General features: G+C 37.6%; 1 protein-coding gene across 1 annotated transcript in view; it reads right to left on the reverse strand.

Annotated features, from left to right (window-relative positions):
- The window catches only part of LOC107724881 (voltage-dependent calcium channel gamma-4 subunit-like), a 25,913-nt gene extending 2,856 nt beyond the window's left edge, over positions 1-23,057 (reverse strand). Inside the window, exons 1-6 of the mRNA XM_016533967.1 lie at positions 22,739-23,057; positions 9,856-10,112; positions 7,781-8,005; positions 2,358-2,441; positions 1,555-1,695; positions 13-846 (exon numbers count right to left, since the gene is read on the reverse strand). Coding sequence (XP_016389453.1) covers positions 17-846; positions 1,555-1,695; positions 2,358-2,441; positions 7,781-8,003 — 1,278 coding nt within the window. The 5' untranslated portion in view covers positions 8,004-8,005; positions 9,856-10,112; positions 22,739-23,057 and the 3' untranslated portion in view covers positions 13-16. The remainder of the gene's footprint in view (positions 1-12; positions 847-1,554; positions 1,696-2,357; positions 2,442-7,780; positions 8,006-9,855; positions 10,113-22,738) is intronic.
- Between the last annotated feature and the right edge of the window lie 371 nt (positions 23,058-23,428).

A 23,428-nucleotide genomic window follows, 5' to 3' on the forward strand; every position in this document is an offset into this window, starting at 1 on the left:
CCAACCCTCTATCTGTCTACACTGGTGTAGTTTTCCTATTTAGCGTGTTGGAGTTGCTCTCTCTGTCAACTTTTCCTAGCCTATCCAGCGTTCCCATCCCTCGTTCCCGCTCCACCGTAGAGGAGGAGAAAGGTGGAGGCTGGGAGGACGGGACGGAGTTGCTGAGCGGCGCGTTGGAGTTGGAAGAATTCTGGACGACTGAGGGATTGTGGGGTTTGAGCGAGGGCAGCGTCCCACTCATCATCATACCTCCTCCGCCCCCTCCGCTCTCTTTCGGGAAGCAGTTGTGCAGCTGGTATAGCGTGGCGCGGTCCACCGTGCCGTACAGCGGAGGGGCGCCCAGCCCTCCCAAACCACCCAGTTTGGGGTCTCGGGAGAGGGTGTAAAGGGAAATATCGCCCCCTGGCAGAGCGGAGCGGGAGTGAGGGTTGGGTAGAGTGGACACAGAGATGGGCCCCTGAGAGAGTAAAGCAGATGGGGGCATTCCGAAGTTCTTCCCCCCCGGTGGGCCGCCCACGGGAGAGGGGTCTCGTGAGCGCGAGGGGTCTGTGGATCGAGAGCTGGAACGTGATCTGCGGCGGAAGCGGTAGCTCGGGAGCCGTAGCATGGCGTGAGTGGTGCTCTTAAAGATATCGGTGCGAGAGCGACAGCGGAGCTCCTTGTTCTTCTCGATGTAGATGTTTACCGCCAACACGCCCACCATCTCAGCCAGGATGAAGGACAGCCCGCCGAAGTAGAAGGACCAGCCGTAGGAGTACTGCCATTTCTTATCCTCATCCTTCTTTGGGGAAATGTCACCCAGAGCGGCAGAAATGTACACTATCACACCAATGATGTTACTCAGGCCTAAAGATCAATGATCAAAAACATGCCAACTGATCAAAACTCTCAGGTACAGAGAAATACAGAAAAAAAAAGATTCTGAAGCATTCACAGTCCAATCTGGCAATTAGGTTTTATCCGATAAAATGTTTTACATTTTACAGTAATATTGTGGATCATTCTGTACAGACATACAATTAAAGACTTTTTGTAATATTTTATTTAGCATTTTATAGCATTTTGTGGTGTTTTCTGTTGTCATATTATATTAAAATAATTTATAATATAATATATGTATTATATTGCATTCTAGATACACATTTAATTATAAGATTACTTCCCATTTTTTATTTGAGTTTGGCAGATGCTTTTATCCAAAGTAAATTTAAAATTAAATGTGCATCCTGAATGCAGTGTAAGCTGCTTTGGATAAAGGTGTCTGCCAAATGCATAAATAAAAATGGGAAATAATATAATATAATATCGTGCATCTTACATGCAATATAAGATACACATATATTTTATTATATTAAAACTATAAATATTTAAATTGACAGATTTTTCCATGTATGCATTAATTCACGTTTAATTTTATTTATTTTTTTAAATCCCAGATTTAATACTTTAGGACACCACAGTGTATGAGACATTTTTCTAGTATAGGTAAATATTAGATGTAATTTGACATTTACTCCTGGACCAATGCCTGTACACACAATGCACACACTTTACCTGCCGCTACAAACAGAATGCCAGCCCCCAGCACGATGTTCCTTTTGCTCTTGTAGAAACGGCTGGCTGCGATACAGACTCCTCCCATTAGCAGCAGGATGGCACTAAGAATGGGAAAGATGTTGGAGGCCCGGACCACTCCTGCAGGGAAAGAGAGAATAGCGGAGTAGAGAGACAGATGGGAGAGGGTGAGAGACGGAGAGCATTAGAAGCGTGAGACATGATGAGTGCAGGCGAGTCAATTCTGTTCAGGTCTTTGACACTGTGCATTCTTATCTCCATGCCACATTTTTAGACATAAATATTAAGCTAAAATGAGGCACCTGAGTAATTAAATTATGCTGTTGTGCACTGTGTATGAAAAAGCCCCAGAGGAAAAATGTTCCCCTGGCAGTTCGGCATCCCATCTGGGACCAGTCAAGCTGGGACAGAGCAAGGAAATGCCATCTAAATACCAACCAAAATGCCAACCTGGGTGCATGCATGCATTTATGCGTGTGACATGCACACGTGCACACAGGAAACTGTAGCACAGAAATGCCTTGGAGCATTTCAGGGGATATGAAGCATAGGATTGAATTTGCAGAATTATTGTGGATCTGCAATATGTTACTTAAAAACAGGAAAGAAAGCCTAAGGATTTAAAACTAAACAAGAATGAGTAAATAGTGCAAATGCTTTATTTTGGGGTGTACTGTTTCTTTAACAAGGCAAAGACATGTGCTGTAGCTGCATTTCATTCATGCTGCAGAAATGCTTTGTCATGATAAAGTCTTTTGTTGTAATAAAGGGCAGCCTCTTACGCAGGACGTATTCTGCTCCATCATGATCAAAGTCAGCGTCCTCTGGGAAGTGGTTGATCTGGGAGCACACACCACGCTTCACCCCTACAAGCAAACAGACAGGAACATCAGAGGTAAGGCATCCTTGCAACAAGCCTCACATACTGCACATATGTTACTTCTGAGCTTAACTGAGAATGAACTGCATTACTGTACCTCCATCAAAACCCCTCACACTTTCCCACAAATGTGTCTTCAGGATCACACCCTGATGTACAAGCACTCACTGCACTTTCTGGCAGAGACTGTAGTTGGATTCTTTTAATATTTAATAATTATCTAGATCATAATTAAGTGACATTGCTGTTTCATTATACTTCCGTTCAAAAGTTTTAAATGTTTTTGAAGGAAGTCTCTTATGCTCAACCAAGTAAAAACAGTAATACTGTGAAATATATTACAATTTAAAATAACCGTTTTCTATTCTAATATATTTTAAAATGTAATTTATTCCTGTGATGTAAAGCTAAATTTTCAGCATCATTACTTCAGTCTTCAGTGTCACATGACCCTTCAGAAATTATTATCAATGTTGAAAACAGTTACTACTACTTAACAACTACACTGTAAAAAATAAGTGTAATTTTAACTGTAAAATTTTGTAAAAACGCTACGGGAAAAAACTGTTAATAGGTTAACAGTAAGTTCCCGTACTATATACAGGGCAAAACTGTAAAATATCTAACCAGACATTTCATGTAATTTTACAGTAAAATGCTGTTAATTTTACAGTTTTTAGAAGTAAAAATAACAAATAAACAAAAAACCTGTAAACTGATATTCCCAGAAAAATTATTTTGTAAAAACTACAGAATTTTTTTTACAGTGTACTGCTACAGTTAGTGCTACTTAATATTTTGAGGAAACCGTTATACATTCAGTGTTTGATGAACAGAAAGTTTGAAATAACAGCATTTATATGAAACAGAAATGATTTGTAACAATATAAATGTATTCACTGTAATTTTTGACCAAATGAATGTGTCCTTGCTGGATAAAAATAATTTCTTAACAAAAAAAAACAAGATTATTGTATGGAAAGCTGCATGAATATAAATTTTCTCCTACTAAAATGATACTACAGTTGCATTTTTTTAAATAGTTCTTGCTATAACAGGAACATTAGAACTTACTCAGAAATAAAGATACAAAAATGTTTTTTTTCATAAAACAGACATTAATGTATAGACAGATAGATAGATAGATGAGAGACAGACAGATATATACAGTGGGTACGGAAAGTATTCAGACCCCCTTAAATTTTTCACTCTTTGTTATATTGCAGCCATTTGCTAAAATCATTTAAGTTAATTGAGAGAGAGACAGACAGACAGATAGACAGACAGACAGACAGATATATTGACAGATAGAGACATACATATATATTATATATATATATACAGACAGACAGACATATATATATATATATATATATATATATATATATATTATATAGACAGACAGATAGATAGATAGATAGATAGATAGACCCTTCTGAAATCTCATTTAGGAATACTGCAAGAGTTCTGAAATACCAATTAATGGCCTAATCAGCAATCCAATCTCTTTAAATTAGATGGGGAAGTCATTTTCGGATTGTAGCACCTGATACAGATCTAATTCTTTTAATTCATTATGTTCATTTGTTAAGATGTGGAACAGGAAACACACACACATGCAGATAGGCCTGGAGTCAGTCAGGGAGTGAATAGCTACCCGCTCCAGTGCAGACAGACAGACAGACTGACGCACTATGATGACATCGTGACTGGTGTTGATTGATGGAGTGGGAATGTGATGGATTGATGAGACAGACGCAGGGAGACACAGGTGGACAGGTGTGGGGGGGATTCTTTTCACAGCTGTTTGTCTTTTTATATTCCTCCTCTCATGGACATTAATCTGTAAGAAAGAGATGAGGGCACAAAGGGGAAAGGTGTCACTAAGGACAATCTGGCATCGCCATTTGGGTTCTTTGTTAGAGATACTGCATCTTTCAGCAATGGCCTTGTGTCTAAACAATAGTATCTATCATCAAGTGCACATCAACTGACCTGCCAACCTTGGGAAAATATATTGAGTACCACAATAGTGTATCAGTTCACATGTTTTTGCACTAGTTTTTTTTTTAAATATCAGCTTTTAAATGTGGATTTGCAGTGGATCATGAAGATATATGCATGTTATAAGTGACCCAAACTCGAGGCACTTGCAGAGATGGAGTTCATGTAGAGCAGCATTTTACTGTGGACTGAGCCTCTCCGAGCCACGGCAAACACTGGATCATTTGCTGCTCATGTTTTAAAGAACACAGTGCCGCACTTTGTTTTGCTTTCAGTGGTTCTCATTTAATTCTTACGTATTTGTCATTCATCCCTGCTTGATATTTGGGGGAATTAACTGATTGGTCGAACAATTATTCTTTTGCTTTTTGGCAGGCTAGCTGCAGCTTTCTCTTGCTTGCCTTGAGTAGTGCACATGCAAGATTGAATACAAAGGCATCACCAGCTTTTTGTATAATTTTGAGTCACAATTTGAGGTCAAAATGTTTACCAGAAATCCAGTCCAAAGCATCTATCTGTAATCTGTAATCATCTATCCAATTTTTTTTGCCAGCAAGATGCACTTAAATAGCTGGCTTCATCATAAGGCCATGTGTCCACCAAAGAGCTGAGGCCAGTGTATTTTTTTTTTTCAATTGTTTGCAATGGAATCACCATGTACTGCATTTTAAAAAAAGACTGCACGCTTCCCTTATTTTTCTGGTCACAGTCAGTTGAAAAATGTTCAACACTGAGTAAAAAGCAGAGCACGTCACTGTTACTTTTTACCCAGCTGTCCAATCAAATGTTATTTTAGTGTAATTGAGATACTATTATAATTTTTATTAATATTTTGATTCATTTTAATTATTATTTTCTGTTCTCATTTAAAATTTAGTTAAAGTTTTAGTAGTTTTATTTCTTTGTTTTTTTTATTTTATTGTTTTAAAATGTGCCTGTATAGTTTTAGATTTATTTATTTTAGTACATCAAGTAAAAAAAAGTGAGAAATGTTGCCTTGACAACTAGGTAAAGTAAAATATAAAAAAAGTGAACATTATATTTTTAAATTTTTTTTTTAATTAATGTATTTTGTGTATGTAGATGCCACATTCAACTGCTCCAGTCAATATGCCATCACTCACAGTAAAAAACAATGGCTTTCCAAGATTGTGCAGCCAGTGGTTTTAAAAACATTTAAACATTTAAATTCCAGAAGAAATGGCATAACCTTTCTCAGGTGATAATGTGTTGGTTTGTGGTTTTCTATGTATTAACTCAATATTACAGGTTTTTAAACTATGGTAACTTTTTGATGTTATGTTATCTAATGCCTTTGTCTTGTTGCATTGTGTTAGTTTAGCAAAATCATCTCAACATCAAGTCTCTTGAGTGTTCACAGACAGGCCTTGCCCGTTCCAATATGGTGGATGACTTATGTATAGCAGCCCATGGAAACTGGCTAATGAGGCATCTATGTATATATTTCTATGGTTTAGACCAGTGGTTCCCAACCCTGGTCCTGGAGGCACCCCAACACAGCACATTTTGCATGTCTCCTTAATCAAACACACCTGATTCAGGTAATCAGCTCATTAGTAGAGACTCCAAGACCTGAAACTGGCGTGTCAGAGAAAGGAGACATGCAAAATGTGCAGTGTTGGGGTCAGCACCAAGCCAGTATGGATACTCATGCTGGTCTAAACTGGACTTCTCAGCAGGTATGGCCTGCAGGTATTTACCTACTTACCATGGCCTTGCTTTCTTTGATATAAGCTACATAAACATCAGCTCATTAGCTTTAAGAATAGCATTAGCTTCTGCTATCGATTGCTCCAGCAGCAGGGGAGCGTAGATGAAGGCAAGGACAAGGCCCAGCATGTGTGTGCGTGCGTGCGTGTCTAGAATCGAGTCGGGGTGATGTGACAATCAGTGCACCTATCATCACACAGCCAACAGTATTTGCTGTTTGGGCCGGTCTAGCTGTGACATTCATTATGCAGATCCAAAATGTCCGCTTTCCACTTCATCTGCTCTTAATTGTGTTTCTACTAAGCATCCCACTTGGCTCTAATCCCTGGGGAAAGCAAGGATGTCTTGACCTCTAAACTATGCCAAGAGTGCTGTAACACTACAGTGACCGACAGGGCAAAGAAAGAGGGGAAAGTGAGGCTTTAATGAGATGGAGAAAGAAACAAAGAGAGATGACTGAGAGAGAAGCCGCGCCGCTGTGATGATTGGGAATCCAGGCTTATCTTTAATTGAATGCTTTGTTATCAGAGAGCTTAGCCATAAGGCTAAATTAGCAGAGCACAATGGCTGGCTGCAGGCGGAGCTGAGAGCGCATTACACGGGGATGTGTGAGAGCACGAGGTGCTAGAACGGCCCCTAAGACCGCGACTGCTGTCCCTCTGTGTTGACCTCTCAATGCAATCAGCTCAGCCTTTTAATTAGGCCATTACAGACTTTTTTGGGCTTCACTCCTACCATATCAGGGTTCAGGACGTGTATATGTTTTATGATACTGTGCGTGTTAATTATTCTTAAATACTATTTAAATAAAGAATTGAACACTTTTGAAATGGTTTCATCCTTTATACAGACATATTAGCCATTTTCAGAATTATTTAAATGTACTTGATTATGAAAATACTTGAATAATATGCATTATGTAAAGCTTGAGAGATCCTATTAATTTGATGTATAATTAAAGTAAACATTACAAATCTTATGATTAGAGTATTTTTACAATTGGAATCATCGCCAGCCTGTAAAATAATCTAAGACAGGGTTTTTTTTTTATACTCTTAAAATAAGAATATGCCCTTCAAGTGACCTCAGTCCTAAAATATAAATATAGAAAATAGTGTGATATTACAAAGATAACATTTTATATTGTCACTGCAGTTATTGTATGTACATATATACACACCGTTCAAAAGTTTGGGGTTAGTAACACTATTAGTTATTTTTAAATAAGTTAATTTTATTCAGCATTTGATTTGAAAAAAATAATAAAAAGCGAGATTTGAGATTTTGTCAGGTTTAGCTCACTTTTGGGTACAAATTTGTCCCCAAAATATGGTTAAGTAGACACACACACACACAGTATATGTAAACATACATATATTATATGTTATTCTCTTTGATGTACTATTTTCAGTTTTCCAAACTTTGCCCTAGTATTTATTATTATTATTTTTTTTTGTATAAACACTGTCTCATCATAGGGCTGCCCTGACGAAGGCAAATGTTAATAAATCTTAACTCTCCTTTTTTTTCAAATAACTGCACACAGACGCCACCCCCACAATGTAACCAAGAGCCAAGACAGTGGCTGACCCTCCAGACAACAGATCCTCCACAGGCCAGAGTGCGTCAAGGCCCCGGGGTCCTTCTTCTCCTTATTATGGGGATCCTCTTGTGAGTTATTGGCGGTGCTATTGCAGATGAGTGCCCGCGAGTACAGCCAATAATCAGTGCCAATAGCCACCGTCATCAGGCCGAAGGATGCGAAAGCACCCACGATGGTGAGAAGGATCTGAATGCCCTTCTCACACACCATGCCTATGGGAGAGAGCGAGAGATGAAGCAAATAAAGGGAGAGAGAGATGTGGAAACATTACTGCCTGCCCATCTATCTTTCCTCGCATTTGATTTCTTTTATATTGATAGTATAGTGATGAAGAGATGAGAAATGTCTGGCTTCCTTCACTTTTTTGGCATCAGCCTGAAGATCATTTAAAGTGATAATTCAATTTTGTCATTAAATACTCATCCTCATGTCGTTCCAAACCCGTAAAACCTTTGTTCATCTTTGGAACACAAATGAAGATATTTTTGATGAAATCCAGAGCTTTCTGACCCTGCATAGACAGCAACGCAACTGACACGTTCAAGGCCCGGAAAAGTAGTAAGGACATCGTTAAAATTGTCCATGGGACATCAGTGGTTCAACCATAATTTTATAAAGCTACGAGAATATTTTTATGTGCAAAGAAAACAAAAATAATGACTTTATTCAACAATTTCTTCTTTCCCAGGAAAGTCCACCTCCATTATGGAGAGTACCACGACGCATGTGCTGCGCCTTGTTTACGAGCAGAGGAATGCACATGTAGGCCCTATGCGACTATATTAACGATGTCTTTACTACGTTTCTGTGCCTTGAGCGTGGTAGTACCCTTGTCTATGGAGGGTCAGAAAGCTCTCAGATTTCATCAAAAATATCTCAATTTGTGTTCCGAAGATGAACGAAGGTCAAACGCGTTTATAACGACATGAGGGGGAGTAATTAATGAGAGAATTTAAATTTTTGGGTGAACTATCCCTTTAACACTGTTACCTGATTGGACAAGCTTACCTGACGGTGAGTTTCTGTCCTTCGACTCAATTTTGAAATCTTTCTTTTCCTCGTCAGATGAGAATGTGCTGTCCCTTCAATCCGGGCAGCATCCATCGACTGTCCTCGCACACTCCTTTTCTCCTTCCTGTACTCGTTTACTCCCCCTGTTTCTCTGCTGCTCTCACAGGTCGACCACAATGGAGATGCTTGTGTTGATGCCTTTGTGTGTGTATAGTCTTATTTTGTGTCAGTTCTGGTCATAGCTGATAAAAAACCTGAAGATAGAGAAGAAAGGAAGGTTGAATTCTGCCGCAACTTCTTTGCCACAAAAACTGTTTGGGGGAACTTTGGCAAGAAATGATTCTAAAGAACTTGGGGAGAGAGGAGCAAAGGCAGGTCTTCACTGTTACCATAGTAACGCTGAATCGCAAAAGCATGGAGAGATAGGAGGGGGGCAGTGCTTTCATCCCTCGGGAAGAGATAAGGGAATAACTGACAAACATGCAGTTCAGCAACATCACATGAATTGGATCATTGCAATGAGCCTGTAGAGACTCCCTGACCAAGCAGGAGGAGAAGCGTTACCTCACGGAGCCGGACGCTTTATGTTAACCACACCTATACGACGCAAAGATGCTCACGAACACACACACAGTGAAAAACCTATAAAACCAGAGGACAATTGTGCAGTACGCATAATTTAGCAAACATAATTTAGCAGACATAATGCAGGGCTGCCTTGGCTGTTAATAATTTATAATGCAATATGGCACAGCCATCAAAATGGGTTAAACCCTGTTCGCATGGTGAGCCTCTGCAGTACAGATTTGTAGCCCTCATAGAAAAGCCGTGATGTCTTTACTACGTTTCTGTGCCTTGAGCGTGGTAGTACCCTTGTCTATGGAGGGTCAGAAAGCTCTCAGATTTCATCAAAAATATCTCAATTTGTGTTCCGAAGATGAACGAAGGTCAAACGCGTTTATAACGACATGAGGGGGAGTAATTAATGAGAGAATTTAAATTTTTGGGTGAACTATCCCTTTAACACTGTTACCTGATTGGACAAGCTTACCTGACGGTGAGTTTCTGTCCTTCGACTCAATTTTGAAATCTTTCTTTTCCTCGTCAGATGAGAATGTGCTGTCCCTTCAATCCGGGCAGCATCCATCGACTGTCCTCGCACACTCCTTTTCTCCTTCCTGCACTCGTTTACTCCCCCTGTTTCTCTGCTGCTCTCACCGGTCGACCACAATGGAGATGCTTGTGTTGATGCCTTTGTGTGTGTATAGTCTTATTTTGTGTCAGTTCTGGTCATAGCTGATAAAAAACCTGAAGATAGAGAAGAAAGGAAGGTTGAATTCTGCCGCAACTTCTTTGCCACAAAAACTGTTTGGGGGAACTTTGGCAAGAAATGATTCTAAAGAACTTGGGGAGAGAGGAGCAAAGGCAGGTCTTCACTGTTACCATAGTAACGCTGAATCGCAAAAGCATGGAGAGATAGGAGGGGGGCAGTGCTTTCATCCCTCGGGAAGAGATAAGGGAATAACTGACAAACATGCAGTTCAGCAACATCACATGAATTGGATCATTGCAATGAGCCTGTAGAGACTCCCTGACCAAGCAGGAGGAGAAGCGTTACCTCACGGAGCCGGACGCTTTATGTTAACCACACCTATACGACGCAAAGATGCTCACGAACACACACACAGTGAAAAACCTATAAAACCAGAGGACAATTGTGCAGTACGCATAATTTAGCAAACATAATTTAGCAGACATAATGCAGGGCTGCCTTGGCTGTTAATAATTTATAATGCAATATGGCACAGCCATCAAAATGGGTTAAACCCTGTTCGCATGGTGAGCCTCTGCAGTACAGATTTGTAGCCCTCATAGAAAAGCCGTTTTCTAATGTCTCAGCCGTTTTCTAATGTGTCACATCAGTGCAAAAATACATAAACACATTGTAAATGTGGAATTTTGCATGTGGCAATCCGAGCGATTCTAACTAAAGACGTTTATCAGGTGTAAGTTGTTAGATAAGCTGATAGACTGTAAATACAAAAATAGCACAGACAAACAAAATATAATCTGTACAAAACCAGTTTAACACAACCAATAACAAAAATGACATACAATATGAGTTTCAAGCAGCCGTTAATGAGAGTTATGTGGGATAGTAACCTTTGTGTATTTATATTTTTGAATACTCATACAGTATATGAATACATGTGTACTTATCACAGAAATAATATACTACTAATAATATAGTGAAGTGCAAATGAATGTAATGTTTTTAGAAACTTAATTTCATGTAATTGCAAGTAACGTAAAATGTATTAAATGCAATTTAATGATTTTTTGAGCCACTTCCTCAAGGATTTAATTACATCTTTATATGTGATTTCATAATTACTTTAATTGTCTTCGAAATATGGTTAATGTGTACTATATACACCGACAAGGACTTACTGTAAACTAAAATATGTATTTTAATGTCATTTCTATTAAAACGTATACATTATGTTTGTTATTTAATTTAATAATAAATATTTTGTAATTAGACATTTGTAGTGAAGAAGCTGCAAATTAGTACATTTATATGTGAACTTTAAATTTATTAATGAATACCACACAGTTAAAGTTATAATCAAGTACTTGTACTTTAGTATGTTAGTCTACACATCAAAATAAGCGAACTGCTTTAATACATGACAAATGATAATTAAAGCATAATGATTCAAAATTTACTTTAAAGTGAAAGTTTTCATTTGACATCACAAAGTGTACTAAAATGCATTAAGAAACAAGTCATGAGAGTGTTCTCTCTTTAAGAATACTTGGCCTTAATTTTATTAATATATTATCTACAAGTACATTTTTTAAATATGCATGTAAGACAACTGCAAATTTAATACAAATAAAAGAAGCACATTTCTTTTTTCAAAAAGGAAACTAGTCTAATATCTATGGCCACAGATAAGGGTAAAAGTCTATTAATCAGAAAACCATAATGACAAAATAACTTGATAAAAGCAGATGGAGAAGATGAAAATCTCTTATTTAATCTCTTCTCACACAGTGAAGTAATGAAGTTTATTTTGATCAATACAAGAATCTGGGACTGAAACTGAAAAATGGAGGCAACAGTCTGTTTCCGCACTCTCAGTCGAGTCTCAGCAGGGAATACAGCATCATGTGACATTAACCTGTGTAAACTGGGTCCAAGACTTCATTACTACAGCTCCTGTCTCTGCCAGCAGCCTTTGTCACAAAGTCATATTCACAGATCACAAACGCCTCTTTTCTAGCCATGTAATCACTGTTTAATGGTGCTTTATCACATTGCCAGTATAAAGGAAGCTTTAAAACTTCAGAAATGTAGGTTGCCTAGTAGCTAACTGCATTGCAGCAATATTGTATACTACTGCACTACTAGTTTATACTAATACTAATAACTTAGAAATATTTATGTAATTTAAAAAAAATGCTGCTTAGAGAATGCTGCATGGGAACACTTACAATAATTGCAATAATATTTAATATTCTCTACATCTAGTACTGTATGCACTACAGGTGTACTATAAACTATAAACTTAATATGCATGATAAATTTACTATTGCATTACAAATCTAGTATGCAATAACTAGAAACTACTACGATACTTCCACACAGTAAAATACACTAACTACCATGTTCAATGCTCTGTAAATTTCATTCCTGCTACAGCAATTAACCTGTGCCCTGAGAAATGTGCAGAAATATGCAGTAAGCCCTGTTAAGTTAAACTGTATCATCCATCACTGAGTTGGTTATCTTTCAAAAGGTACTAAAATGTACCGTTTATGTACTACTAATATGCAACCTTTAGGGGTAAATAAGGTATAAAGGTGTACCTTTTGAAAAGGTAGTGTCCCAGTGACAGCTTTTGTCCTTTTTTTTTCTGAGAGTGTATGGTATAAATACATATATTATACTTCAGTCTTTTGTATGTAATATGAAGTATATGTATCGAATGTACAGTACATTTGTAGCATGGACTATTATGCACTACTGTCTAGAGCACTGCAAATGTAGTATAAAATGCTTTGTGTCAGAAAGATGTTCTGTCTCTTGTGTTCAGCAAGGCTGCTGATGCTGCATTTATTTGATCAAAATACAGTAAAACAGTAATATTGCTCCAGTCCTCAGAGTCACGTGATCCTTCAGAAATCATATTAATATGCTGATTTGGTGCAAGAAACATTTATTATCAAATGTTGAAAACAGAATACATTTGAATACATTTGTCAGGATTCTTTGATGAATAGAAAGTTTAAAGAACAGCATTATTTGAAAAGCAAATTATTTGTAATATTATAAATGTCTTCACTGTTATTTTGGATCAATTTAATCCATTCTTTCTGAATAAAAGTATTTTTTCGTTCAAAAAAACAAGAATACACCTAACAATATAAATGTATATGTAATTATGCAGAGTGTAGCAAAAATACATACTTTTACTTATCACCGTGCAAATAACTATTGGCTGCCCATAGCATGAAACATCTAGAAAGAAAAAACTCACTAATGCTGCATATTCTTAGGCCTATGCAGTTCATAATAATATAATTGAAATGTTTTGTTTTAGTGAGATTTTGGGTATATCTGGGTCCTGGAGGGGGAAAAAACTATTGAGAACCACTGCATTACAGCATTCACTGCTTAACAAAACATCATTACTTCTCCTCAAACAAAGAATTATTATACTCCTCCCCCAAAAACAGTGCCAAAAGTGTTACTGATTAATAACAGGCCGTCATTTTTGGCAGTTCACATGACTGCCCACAGAAAGCCAGCGAGAACTGAACAGCCCTGAGGAGTTCAACTCCACCTCTGCAGGCCCCAGAAACATTAACTGAGGCAGTATGAAATACACTGTTCTTCTATATGTCAAACTAATCAGCCTGAGAGTCACTCACAAGACAGTCGGCAGCTTTTAGTGTCTGTTTCTATGATATGCCTCTGCCATACTTAAAACTGAGGTCGACAAAAAAACAGCATCAAACCCAGAACCACATGATATGAAGCAGATCGCCTCTGCGTTTCCACAGTCTGCCACGTCTATTTGCGATAAATACATACAAACATATGGCTTGGCAGACCACAAAAATCACATATTTATTTACATCTATTTATAATCACACAGGCACAAGAAAAACAGCAGAGATCTTGTTCTTGTTCTTGTTCAGCCACAATGCTGCTTCCATTCATAATTTCAGTTATTGCTGCCGTGTGAGAATTGATTAGCAAGGCTTGGGGGGAGGAAAAGACACAAAATAACTAATTTCCCCCAGATCACTACTTCCTCGCCATACATTCGACACGTGAAGATGTGTACGTCGAGTAACCGATCAAAATTTCAGACAATTAATATACCATTCAGACAAATCGTGTCATGACTGTGAAAGGCGAAGCCGTAATTATGGGAAACGTGTCCAATTATTATGACTCGTGAATAAGAATAATTAGCACATAAGTCCCTGCTGCAATCATGACAAAGAGCATCAATTATGACCTCTTTTGCACCGTTCGAAAGAGAGGGAGAATGAACGTGAGCCACAAGCAGATGGAGAGAGAATGGACAGAGCAGACGCAATATAATAATGGAAAGTCCGAATTAAATCAAAGAAAAGCAAGCACACTGAAGTTGGATACCTTTGTGAAAGGAAACACTTGAGTGATTCACTTTGAAAAGTGAATAGCATTATACATCAAATGTAGCAATGAAAGACTACCTTCACCATTCTGTTTGGATGAATTTATCGCTGCTGCTACTGCAGCATCATCGTCATGCTGAGGGTGTGAGACCGCACTGAGCTCAGAGATGACATCGCTAATGAAAGATTAGAGTATAACACCTGAGCTCTCGTTCCCACACACCCCTTATTACACCTCACACATTCCCACTGCTCTCGTTCACTGTAGTCATATCTGCCATGTGCCCCAGCTGTGGACATAGTGCCTGTCCCACTCACACTTTGAGTGTCATTGCCTTTTTACATACCTCATGAATACATGTCTTCGGATTGCATTTTGACACATCATGTTCCTGTAGTTTGAATGGTAGAGCATCGCACAAGGTCATGGGTTCAATCCCCCGGGAATGCATAAAATGGAAAATAATGTATATCTTAAATGCAACAAATGTCGCTTTGGACAAAAACCATCTACCAATTGTGAACGATTGATTGCTTTGGCATTCTGACACTGAAATTGTATTTCCTTAAGCATGAAAATTATTTTGTTTAATTAGTAAAGGGTAACTAAGGTTAAGCTAGTCCCGTATACCCTGACCTTTGACTAAACAGAATAAACAAGAAGTCATTCATTTCCAATGAAGAGTAGTTAACATAACTAGTACATAGTCTGACTCTTAACAAGCAATATTCCTTTCTTTCAGATGTGCTGGCAGTCATTTGTTTTGTGTGGATATATTCATACATTTATTTATTTTACCATGGTAAATAAGCAGAGCACATGAAAAATTTGAAAGTTGCATGCAACTACCACTAGAAATGTGAAAATTGTAGTTGATAGTTGAAAGACGACTTTAGACTGAAACAGACCAACTAGTTGACATGTAAAACAAACAGCCACAGTTTTCAGGTTTACCTGAGATACTTACCTGCCCTAGGAAAAAAAGTAACATATTTAAAATACATTTATTTCATACTAAGTATAGTTAAAATCTATTAACATATTTACTGACATATCGCTCGAGACTTACTGATATAAAAATTTGAATTAAACTTTATTTGGAGTACTACTTATGCACAATGCACATTTCCTAATATTAAGCCTAAAATGTGTTTTAATGTCACAATTAATGAGGATTGCATGATTTTTTAATAATATCGGTCTTTAAAGGGGTCATATGATGCTGCTAAAAAGAACATTATTTTGTGTATTTGGTGTAATGAAATGTGTTTATGCGGTTTAAAGTTCAAAAAACACATTATTTTCCACATACTGTACATTATTGTTTCTCCTCTATGCCCCGCCTTTTTGAAACGCGTCGATTTTTACAAAACTAATCGGTCTGAAAAGCGAGGTGTGCTCTGATTAGCCAGCTATCCAGTGCGTTGTGATTGGCCAAATACCTCAAGCGTGAGACGGAAATGTTACACCCCTCACTTCGCTTTCACAACGAAGCACACAGCGTCTTCGGTACATGGCTGCAGCGTCAACAATACTACAGTGAGAATAAAAGTTACGCCTTTTTTCTTTGCGTGAACATTTGGGCGGTGTTATGCAAATCTTCCCAGATCGTGACGTAGGTATGTGGGGGCGAGTTAGAACGAGCCGTTTTAGGTAGGCGTGGTTAACTCTTAACTTTTATAAAGAATATCTCTTTGGTTTTGAGACTTTAGTGTTTGCAACTTTACAGATCTTCTTTATGCACCAAGAGCTTGTAACACGCCAAAGAGAAAGGAAAAATTGAAATCGCATCATATGACCCCTTTAAATGTAAATATTTAAAGTGTACCTGAAGTAGGCCTATACTTGCAATAGTTCCACTTCAACACAATCAAATATACTTCATTATATCTTTAGTTGGACTTCAGCACTACTTCCACACAAAGTGCATTAAGTACAAAATTAGTTGTTCCAATTTAGCATACTTTAAATATACCAGTTTAGTATACTAAAAGTACGATTGAAGGGTATTTTTATTAAGCACATAAATAAGTACTGTATATGTATTTGTAGTATATTTAGCATGAAATAAATGTAATTCAAATACATTTTAGTATATTTATTTTTCACTAGGGTGATTAAACCACAATAACACAAAAGAGTAAAAAAAAAATGATTACGTGGCTGCTGCAACAAACAGAAAAAAAAGTGGAAAAAAGTGGAAAATGTGTATAGACTGCCTTTGTGATCATATTTTCTGTCCCTTCAAAAGCGAAAAGTACACACTATTATTACAGACATAACTCAGAAAACAAAGCATAATATACAGTTTCACTTGTGGATATCTAGTTAACTTCAAAACACTTGAATATCTTTTAAAGTATTTGCAAATCCAGTGATTATTTCATCCTTGAACGTAAACATGACCTTGTTTCAAGACTGAAGAAAGATAGCCCTTACTCATTGAAGTAGCATAAAGTTGGCCAATCAGATTAGAGCTTGCCAGAACGAGGAAATGAGTCTGAAAATGAAATGCTGTGTTTAGTTCAGATCATGTTCCCCTTAAAAGAAGTGAATGCAATCTTGCCTATATTGTGCTTCAAGTCAATGTGTTCATCATAACTAATTAGTCATTTAGCTGACACATTTCATAAATAACGTCCAGATTTTTTTGTTACATGGACCGTCCCCTTGAGCAAGCTTGGGTTAAGTGGCTTGCTCACGAGCACAAAAGTGATAGTGGTGATAGTTCATGGATCACTCCTTCCACAATCTTTCTCTTACCAGCCAAGCGCTACACTACACCACATTATCAGCTGACATGACCAATATCATGAAGGAAAGAATGTGTAACTCTGTTAGAAGAGCGGTGATGAACCAGCAGGCACTACATTTATACTCTGTCAGAGGAGAGGCCATTTACATAATATCAATATGCATAGACATGTAAGGCTTTCAGGAGGAGGTCACATTAAAGATTCAAATTCAACAGTCAGGAAACAGTACAAAGCACAGGATCACTTAATAACATAACACCCATTTAAGCCCCATTAGAACACATTAAACAGCCAATTCATGCCTAGATCTACTATTAATCAGACTACAAAAAATGATTCAGTTGATCCAGTAGATTCATTCTAAAATACCACCAACAAAACATCTACACTATTCCTAAACTGGCCCCACAAACAAACATAATTTGATCATACTATACACTGCAGTTCAAAAGTCAGCACGGATGCATGAACTTGATCAAAAGTGACAGACTTGTGACAAAACTTTTACATTGTTACAAAATATTTTTATTTGGCATAGCCTAAATGTTGTTCTTTTGAAGTTTTTAATTCATCAAAGAATCCAGCACAACTGTTTTTACCATTGATAAATATATAGTTCAGTCATGAAACTCTTCCGAGCAGCTGATTGGTTTACTTAAAGCTGATTGCTTCATCCAATCATTTGTTTGTTTCTATCTATGTAACCTATTTATTCCTGGCTGCATCGAATCAGTTCATTGCAGCGCACCATGGGATTTCGCTAACCCTCCACCTTCCCCAGCACCACCTGCCTAGATCTGCTTGGGGGGTTCTCCCTATTTTCCTTGCAGCAGTCTGAATTTAAGTCACTGTTTCATGTGCATTTCAGATGTATCCTTACTCCTTTAGCAGCAGCAGCATAGCAGATCTAGTCCACAAAGACCTTGCCTATGTACATTCCATGCTTACTAATAAATGCTGGTAAAATTCATTCAGAGAGTTGTCATGATTGATATAAATGTTTCAAAAAATGCTTCTTGAGCACCAAATCATCATATCATGATTTCTGAAGGATCATGTGACACTGAAGTCTGGAGTAATGATGCTGAAAATTCAGCTTTACCATCAAAGAAATAAACCATATTTTAATATACAGAAAACAATTATTTTAAATTGTAATCATGTTTTTGATCAAATAAATGCACATCATCACACATCACCACGAGGCTTAAAGTGAATTTCACCAAAAAAGAACATTTGCAATATTGAACAATTTGTTCTCATTAAACATGAGAGAAGATGAACAAAACCCCATTAAGCAATTAGATGAATTTATCACGTCTCCTCACATTCAGACAAACAAGCAAGCACAGCTATAGGCTTCAATCCCACCAAAGAATATATCACTCCTGCACTCACATCCTCAAACATCTGATAGGTGTTTGAATAAATGATACAGTAGCAGTGTATGAAAGTATGAGCATTTCTGCTCAGGGATATTCCTTCTAATACAATAATAAATCCATGGTTCTTTTATTTTTAGTAAAGTTCTTTTCAGATGAACTTCAGACATAAAGATCATTTGCCATGAGGCAGTTGCTCAATGAACGATAAACAATAATATAGTTGCAGTTATGCTGCTGTATCCCATGTAGGAAGCTCGGAGGAAGAGAGCAAGTGAGGATATTCATTTCATTTGCTTAACCTGGATGTCCGTGTCTCCTCCCACAGTCTCTAAACAAGCGCCATTACCTTGTTTCTTAATTCCTTTTGAGATTCAGACAACAAATGTACAAACTGACTGAATGAATAATTTTCTCTTGCTTACAGCTTGCTATAGGTTCTGTTTGATGACTATGCATGAAGGGAACAAATGATCACAGGCTGTCTATTGCACTCTTTCTCGTCTGTATTTAGGGTAGAGGATTCTCCTTCTATGAAAGTTTCAGTCCCAGATGGGACCGATTAAAACGAGAGTTAATTATTACAGCTCTAAGGACAATCCAAAAGAATGTGTAAGCTGTTCAGTTTGATTCCACATTTATATATAATCTAAATATAGATAAAAAATATAGTAATATTGTGAAATATTATTACAATTAAAATAACTGTTTTCTATTTTAATATATTTTACATTTTAATTGGTGCTCAAAAAACATTTGTATATACAGGTGCATCTCAATAAATTAGAATGTCGTGGAAAAGTTCATTTATTTCAGTAGTTCAACTCAAACTCGTGTATTAAATAAATTCCATGCACACAGACTGAAGTAGTTTAAGTCTTTGGTTCTTTTAATTGTGATGATTTTGGCTCACATTTAACAAAAACCCACCAATTCACAACAAATTAGAATACTTCATAAGACAATAAAAAAAACATTTTTGGTGAATTGTTGGCCTTCTGGAAAGTATGTTCATTTACTGTACATGTACTCAATACATGGTAGGGGCAAAGACTTAAACTACTTCAGTCTGTGTGCATTGAATTTATATAATACACGAGTTTCACAATTTGAGTTAAATTACTGAAATAAATTAACTTTTCCACGACATTCTAATTTATTGAGATGCACCTGTAAATAAAAGCGTTAATAATTTTATTTAACTTTAGAGTTTATTATATTATTATATTTATATTATATTATATTACTATAGTTGGATTACAGGTAACATAATTTTCTGTGCTAACTGACTGCATGTTGATGGTAGATTTCTATGTAGGATTTAAATGTAAATTGCTTCAAAAATTTTATTTCTTTATTAAATATCACTATCGCCTGAAAAAGACATCAGTCATCTGTGCCAAAATGGTTTAAAATTAGTACAATTGCATCATTGCACTAGGGTGAAAGTAAACACACGGCAAACAGATGTTGCCTGACTCATCTGATGTCACTGTCTGTTAAAAAGCCACACTAATGTAACCACGAACAGGACATTAACCGCACTGACCATAAACAATCTACATATCAACAAAACGCAAACCAACTTCTAATTCTGTTTAAACAGCGTAAACATCCATCACTGATGTAGGTAGAAACACTCTTTTACTGGCGTCGTGAGGATACAGCTTTGCCATACACAGTATTGATCGGGGGTATGAGGGGTCACTTCACTCCACTCTGTTTGTCTGCTGCAGTATGACTGTTTTAAAAGCTGTATTGGTCTAGTGGGAAAGAACAAGTGTGTCTGGAAAAGTGTCACGACAAACACAACGTGCAGAAGCCAATTGCAAAAACAATCCATGTCTCGATTATATTTATCAATTTCAAAAGCGTGCAGAGGCTTCTTCTCGCAAAGATAACATTTGCCATTTACATCTGAAGCATTACAGCTGCATGCAGGACTCCTTATTTTTACAGTTCACTTCTCTGAATTATACAGAGAATAAAGGAGATAATCTCAGTCAGGGGTCCGCTCTTTAATAATTGCAAGAAAGCCATCCGCTGGGGTTTCTTTTCCTTTGTTGTAGTCTGAAACGCTCTCAGTTCCTGTATAGATCGTGGGAAAATGGTGTTGGTACAGCAATGCTGACACAGGATTCTTCAGAGTATTACATAATTATGATCCCAGGAGACACAATCTGCTTAAACAGAATCCTCCAAAGGAGAGCGATTCAACCTGAGTCCTGACCAGGTGCTTTCTCTCATTAAAACATTTCTGTGTGGTCAAAGGCCATGTAAACGATGGAGGCGCATCTTAGGCTTCCTGCGAGCACACAAGCATGCTGATTAAGGTTTCTGTGCCAAAGCCAGACACTGCTATCATTAGCTTGCGCTGTGTGATTTTAAACTCTCATTCATTCATTTTTTTTTTTTTACAGTAAAACACACTGAATAAGACATATTGTTACTTGTCAACTAAGTGAAATAAATGTTCAAATAAACAATACTGCTGCATGTTCATAATGTGTGATTTGAAAGGTGTACCCAAGAAATCTGGTGCGAGGTTTTATTTGATTTATTTACATTATTTTTTTTTGTTAAAAGGGGAAAAAAACACTTCTATTTCCTTTTTGCATTTCTTCTCTTCTCTAGATTGCTTCCTCATATAATTAGTTCTCTAATAAAGCTAGCTTTGTATATTGTAAAATATATTATAAAGTTGCTTTGGATAAAATGTTGCTAAATGCATAACTATATTTATATATTATATTTTATTTACAGTAAAAAGAGGCAGCTGTAGTTGCCAGAATGTTGACGTAAAAATTATTATTTATAGGTTGGCATTTTTGTGACAGTATATTTTACACTTCTGTAATTACCTTAAGTGAAGTTCTGCTACTGTGTTAAATAAGTACAAGTATATGTTAATGTGCCAACCTGTTTAAGCTATTAATAATTTCATTTTTTTGCAACATATCACCCTGGTGTTTGTAACTGATAATTAAAACAAGAAGCTTTTTCTAAAAATGTCAAATATATAATTTTTTCGGTCACACTTTATTTTAAGGTCCAATTCTCGCTATTAACAAACCATTAACTACGACTTTTGCCTCAATAAACTCCTAATTTGCTGCTTATTAATAGTTAGTAAGGTAGTTGGTAAATTTAGGTATTGGGTAGGATTAAGGATGTAGAATATGGTCATGCAGAATATGTTAATAAACGGCCAATACGTTACTAATAGGCATGCTAATAAGCAACTAGTTAATAGTGAGAATTCGTCCCTTATACTAAAGTGTTACCATTTTTTCTTACTAAATGGATAGCAAGATAATCTTTACGTTCATTCCTAAAATCACAGTAAACACCTTTTTTAACGATTAGCCTAGATTATAAAACATTTTTACAGCGCAGGCCTTCATCGTCCATCAGTGTGACAGGTGCATCTTCTCCTTTGAAAATTGCCTAATGCTGAAATTGAGGCCTCTTGACAGCAAAAGCCATGTTCCTAAGGTCACATGATGTGACTGAAAAGCATGGATCAAACATGCCGAGCAGGGCTGTGAAAAGGTCCACGCTCGTGATCAGTGAGATCAGATAAATGGTCAGGGTGAAGTGTGGGAGTTGACAGGGGGAGGCTGGGCGCTGATGCGAGCCGCAGTGCATTCATTAGAGGAGCCCTCCACCGACACCGATAATGGACGCCTTTCTCTCGAAAAAAAAGCCCTCCATTCTCGCTTCAAAATGCTGAAGGGACAGGATGTGTCCAAAGAACCGCAAAAGACTTGCTTTAGAAGTAAATCAGCGTTGTTTGTTTCATCGAGCTCCAGATAAGGAGAGTTTATGCTGCACATGCATAATGAATGCGAAGATGCGCTTGCAGATGCACAATGAAGACGATTTCATTTATCATATTTCCCCCCGTTCAGCAAACATTTGCAGAAACAACCAAACGCAGGCGAAGAGCTTTGACAAAATCGACAGCTGAGCTTGCAAGCTTGCAATTTGGCATCGATTGATTCCGCTCTTTACATTCCACATGGACACACACACATGCAAATGGAAACATCCAAACAGCCCCCGAAAATCGCGAGCACACACGCAGACTACAGAAAATCTGAGATTATTGCTTACCAGATTAGTTTGTCTCGTGTTTGAAGATCGTCGCACTCCCAAAGAGGAAGACAATGAGAGATAATTGCATATCAAGAGAAATGGGCTGTAACGAGGTAGAAAAGAAAAGAACGGAGGGGACTGCGTGTCTCAGAAAGCGTTTAAAATGACGTCAAATTCTAATAAAAACAAGCTACAATTGTGAATCTCTCTCAAGACAGATATAGCATATAGGACATATTCAACTCGCACACGTCCCCACGTCACTCGTGCACGGATTTGTCTAGAGCGCGTGTAGCCAATGCGTGTGCGCGACTGCGTCTCCCCCGCCCGCGCCGTAACGCTTCGCTCGCGCTATCCGTCCCTTTCCTCACTCCCCGAGAGTGTGTGAGAGAGAGAAGAGAGAGCGAGAGAGAGAGAGAGTGTGTGAGAGAGAGAAGAGAGAGCGAGAGAGAGAGAGTGTGTGAGAGAGAGTGAGAGAGAGAGAGTGTGTGAGAGAGAGAAGAGAGAGCGAGAGAGAGTGTGTGAGAGAGAGAAGAGAGAGCGAGAGAGAGAGTGTGTGTGTGTGTGTGTGTGTGTGTGTGTGTGAGAGAGAGAAGAGAGAGCGAGAGAGAGAGAGAGAGAGTGTGAGAGAGAGAAGAGAGAGCCCATTGCCCATTGCCCTCTATGGCAGTGAGGTGTGGGGTCCACTGACAAATCCAAATCAAGATT

Source organism: Sinocyclocheilus rhinocerous, unplaced genomic scaffold, assembly GCF_001515625.1.
Source record: "Sinocyclocheilus rhinocerous isolate Xijiao unplaced genomic scaffold, SAMN03320098_v1.1 scaffold883, whole genome shotgun sequence".
NCBI lineage: Eukaryota > Metazoa > Chordata > Actinopteri > Cypriniformes > Cyprinidae > Sinocyclocheilus > Sinocyclocheilus rhinocerous.